General features: G+C 35.5%; 1 protein-coding gene across 1 annotated transcript; it reads left to right on the top strand.

Moving 5' to 3' along the window:
- On the top strand, positions 1-4,459 carry LOC109825107 (probable mediator of RNA polymerase II transcription subunit 36b). The gene is made up of 6 exons (XM_020391839.1): positions 1-85; positions 180-275; positions 1,191-1,268; positions 1,369-1,545; positions 3,948-4,016; positions 4,098-4,459. The coding sequence occupies exons 4-6, from the start codon at positions 1,375-1,377 to the stop codon at positions 4,275-4,277; spliced, it is 420 nt and encodes a 139-aa protein (XP_020247428.1). The 5' UTR covers positions 1-85; positions 180-275; positions 1,191-1,268; positions 1,369-1,374; the 3' UTR covers positions 4,278-4,459.

The following is a 4,812-nucleotide window of genomic DNA, read 5'->3' as shown; positions in this document are numbered from 1 at the left end:
TGCGAAGGGGAAGGAAGACGCTCTTTGCACCAAGAACTTGGTCGCCGGGGAGTCGGTTTACGGAGAGAAGCGAGTCTCTGTTCAGGTGGCTCTTTGTTTCTTTTTGGTCTTCTAATGGTGTTTGACGTTCCGTTGGCGTCTTTAGACTTGAAGTATGTGTTCTGAATGTTGACTTGCAGAATGAGGACGGAACAAAGGTTGAGTACAGGGTCTGGAATCCATTCAGATCGAAGCTTGCGGCTGCCATTTTGGGTGGCGTCGATAGAATTTACATTGTAAGCATTCTTCGCTCGAGCCTTGTGGATTATGTGTTATGATGACTGGGGGCTGGTTTCGTGAACACTGTTTAATTTTGGTAGTGTATCTTCTTGGCGTTGTGAAAGCTTTATAGTACGTAATCATACCCTGGAGTTAGCGTAATCTCATTTTGAGGAATCTTTCGTGTGCCTAAAGCCTTGTTTTGATGTAAGTGGTGGTATGTGGGTGCTGCGCTAACTTCAATGACCTGCTGATACTTGGTAGCATTAAACTTTGATGATATGTTGATACTTGATAGCATCTGATTAACTCCATTCGTTCTCCAATTGTTGTTTGTTAAAATCCACTCGGGCTCAACTTTGTGAAGCCCATTTTCTGAAACGGGTATGATTGCTGAACTGGGGTTTGGCTAACTCCAGTTCATTATGGCAAACATATGACACAATTTCTTTAGAATTCTGATAAAACCGTGGTGTGTAAAACTTGAACTGGGGCTACATGAAAGCAGAAATTTCCGAACTTGGTTGCAAAACTAGGTCTGTGCCTTATTCAGTGGTAAATTTACTTATCAAAATTTAGAAAACTTAGTGTCGTGATAATAACCTTGAGACTGTCCCCTGTATGCTCTCTTTTCTGTGTCCATGTTAGTAATTATTGGATTTTACATTCCTCAAGGCCATTGAAATTTTAATACTTAATTCGGCCTTCGTCAGGAAAGTCCATTACTTCATCCATTGTCATGCATACTCTTTAGGGATTTCTTTTTTATTAATCTTATTTTTTTAAGATGTTGAATGATTTATTTAGTAGGTAGTACGGTATTGACTCTGTTCATTTTCTCTGTCTTCCTTTCTTTGGAAGCTGGTTATGGGTCTGTTATATTGGAGCTTCATGTATGCTCCATTCTTTGACTTCCGTGTTCTTTTCTATAGGCACCTGGAGCTCGGGTGCTCTATCTTGGCGCTGCATCAGGAACTACAGTATCTCATGTATCTGACCTTGTTGGACCTGTAAGTTGTTTTTGCATTCTATGATCATTGCTCATTTAGATTGCCAAATTTTATATTTAGAACTCCTTGCTGAGTTTGGCTGTGTTCAATTGTGTGGCAGACTGGCATGGTCTATGCTGTTGAGTTTTCACATAGAAGTGGAAGAGACCTTGTTAACATGGCAAAAAAGCGAACCAATGTCATTCCAATTATAGAAGATGCTAGGCATCCTGCAAAGTATAGAATGTTGGTTGGAATGGTTGATGTTATTTTCTCTGATGTTGCACAGCCAGATCAGGTACATGTTGCAAATTCGTGCGCTCTGCTTTTATTCTTTTGAAGTTGAAACATTTCATACTGGTTATACTGGTTAGATAATTTTTTTTCATATTCTCTTTCCATTCATACCTCCTTTTATTTATACAAATTGTATTATTTACAATCTATTATGTACTTCTGTATGGTTTATATGGTTAAATTAAGCTCTGATTTTCGTCATGATTGGCACTGCAAGCTCCTTTGTTGTATATTATATCAAATTCTTATGGCAATTCTTTAGTTTCCTTGGAAGCAAAGTTTCATTGTTATCCACTTTTCTTTCTTGTATTGATATCTTTTTATTTGCAAGAACAAATCACCATTTTCTTAATCGGTGATCAGTGTTTTCGTTTGCTATATTTCAGATTTTTAATTTTCTTGTTTTAATCTCTCTATAAAGTGCAAGCATATGATGATTGTACTCGGATTCCCCTTCAGGACATCATTTGGATGATGCAAATTCGAGTTTCTGATGCAAATGCACTAATCACTTTTCAAATCTTTTTTCTGTATGCATTGTTATTTTATTCTAGCTTTTGAAGTTCTTCGTTGTGCGATAACAAACAACAAATTTTTTGTTTTTTTATTAATGTTAATGGATTGTTGTTTGTTACTTGTCTTTGAGAAATTATGTTTTTTGAATTATTTTTGGAGATCAAGCGTATGATGAGTAACTCGGATTCCCCTTCAGGACATCTTTGGATGATGCAAACCCGAGATATCTGATGCACTGGTAGCAACTTTTTCTTTGGTCATGGTTCTTTATTTTTCAGAACACTTTGTGCTTTGATCAAGTCTTCCTAATCAGCCAATATTCTGCAGTTGTGGATATTGCCTACTCACTGAAAGGCATATGTTCATTTTGTTTTGTCATTCATACAGTATACTAGTTTTTACCTCCAAAGAGGCAATATTTGCACCAATGAAGATTGCAGTGGTTTGTTTGTATTAGGTTCATTATTTAAATTTAAATGATAGTTTTAGTCCAATGCATACACACACTTCTATAGATGTCCTTTTAAAAATGTTGCTTTTCAAAATGTTGGTTTTTTTTCAGTTTTTTGCCGAAGTTGCAAAAGGATGACTATATTTTGATGTTTTGAGTGACCTTTTGTGATAATGATTTGAAAATATGCTGAAATCCAATGTATATGACTTAACTGTGCTCTTCTCTTCTTGTCCATTGTTATGCACATGCTATAGGCTTCAATGTAGCGCATAGTTTTCCATGAGTTACTGTGCTCTCTCTTTAATTAGCACAAAGATGATCTTGTCTAAAATTCTCAGGCAATGTGATGCTTGATCTTAGTTCTTTGGCAGTTTACTTATGCTAGTCTCTTTGTTAGAAACCTTTCATCTGTTATAGTTTAATTTTAAACATGTTTTACTTGTTTTAATCCCTTGATGCTGCTATTCCTGTGCTCTTGCAAACTCCATTCTGTTCCAACTATAAGATAGCCCAAATATAAATTTTTTTGTTACTTTTGTTTTAAAAGCTTAATATGAGGTCAAAACAAAATTTTGGTGTTTAAAGGGTGTAGTCTGAAGCTGCTCCAAATGTGTGCAACTCCAAAATACATCTTGAAATTCGTGGGAAAATTATATACCCATTATTTGGGTAGGTTCAGTGATGTCATTTGGATATCTCTCCCTTAGGATATATGAGGAAAGTTAATAACTAACTAATTTTTAAAGTAATTACTTGAGGAAGTTGGAAAGCAACATTTCCCAACAGTTTATTGTTTCTTCAACTGCTTAATCACAATTCCCGAAGCCAAAATGTTGGAAATTAATACTTATCTCAACAACTTACAATTAAAGACACTTTATTTTTCTCTACTAACTAAGATTTTAACCGCCGTTTTTGGTTGTCTTCTTTCTTGTTAAGCTCAAACATCATGATTGCGGCGTGGCAGTTGGAGTTTTGACATTTTTTTTAAAAAAAATTAATTTTAGTTACAAGTGCTCTACATCTTGCAAGTTATGATATTCTATCTTCAATATCTAGGCCTTAGGAGTTGGGTTTTGGTGCTTTTACTTCAGTATTTTAGTTGTGATGTTTTAAAAGCTTTCTAAATGAAGTAGGATAATTAGGAGACTTTGATATCTTCTACAATTGTTAAATGTCCATTGTTCTTTTCCGTGGTCATCGATCTCTTTAATGTGGATTTTGGGTTTAAAGTATCTCTTTAGCAATCTAATTTTAAGAAATGAGGGTATCTCTATGGTAGTTTATCGAGGACAAAATGAGGGAGAAATTTTGAGATTGGATATGTACTAAACAGAAATGAAAGCAGAGATACGCATATCAATCATGAACAAGATATTTGGTGCGTATGCTTAACTTGATGTTTTCCTAAGCTAGTTGCTCCTTTTCTTCAGGCTAGGATTGTAGCTCTGAATGCTTCATACTTCCTCAAGAATGGAGGTCACTTTGTTATTTCCATCAAGGTATCCAAATCTTTCTATTCTTCATTTCTCTTTTCCACTTCCTAATGTATTTCCACATCTAATCTTATGCATTCTGTCCAGGCGAATTGCATTGACTCGACGGCGTCGGCTGAAGCAGTGTTTGCTCAAGAAGTCAAGAAGTTGCAAGCAGAGCAATTCAAGCCTGAGGAGCAAGTCACCCTGGAACCTTTCGAGCGGGACCATGCTTGTGTTGTTGGTGGTTATCGGATGCCAAAGAAGCAGAAGGCACCTGCTGCGTAAAATTAGAGGGTCTCTCAGCTGTATTTTGACTATATGCAGAAACTTTTAAGGAACAAGACTCTTGCTATGAACAGTAGATTTTGTAACTTTTGGGTGAAAAACATGAATGCTATTTATTTGAGAAGTGTTATTTAGATGTTTTTGCTTAGTATTTATATATGTTGCTGTTCCTTTTGCGGTTACTTAGATGTCTTTGCTTAATATTTATATATGTTGCTGTTGCTGTTAAATTTATGTTCAGAGCAGTCTGTAGTGCTTTTTGGCTAGTTTCCCCACGGTATTTCTTACCTTCTAAGGTTTCTTTTATATATTCCTTGTTGGTTTGAATTATTGAAATTGTCTCTTAATACTCTGAACTATATTTTGTCTCCAGGCGCCCCCTAACTATAAAATTAGGCTCATGTTTATCCCATGAAGTGTTTTTAAGTCACACGTTAACCCTTATGCTAATAATTTTGTTCTAACCCTGTAAACAATTAAATGTTTTACCACTTTTGATTTATTATTTTATGGGTATTTTCTATAATTATGAGAA

The sequence above is a fragment of the Asparagus officinalis genome, chromosome 10 (assembly GCF_001876935.1).
Source record: "Asparagus officinalis chromosome 10, Aspof.V1, whole genome shotgun sequence".
In the NCBI taxonomy this organism is placed as follows: Eukaryota; Viridiplantae; Streptophyta; class Magnoliopsida; order Asparagales; family Asparagaceae; genus Asparagus; species Asparagus officinalis.
This window is presented reverse-complemented; position numbering and strand designations above follow the sequence as displayed.

Bases quoted from the DNA above. Each gene is read 5' to 3' on its own strand.
- LOC109825107 (XM_020391839.1), top strand. From the start codon at position 1,375: ATGGTCTATGCTGTTGAGTTTTCACATAGAAGTGGAAGAGACCTTGTT. The intron at 1,546-3,947 runs GTACATGTTGCA...CCTTTTCTTCAG, and splicing joins ATGTTGCACAGCCAGATCAG to GCTAGGATTGTAGCTCTGAA. The intron at 4,017-4,097 runs GTATCCAAATCT...CATTCTGTCCAG, and splicing joins ACTTTGTTATTTCCATCAAG to GCGAATTGCATTGACTCGAC.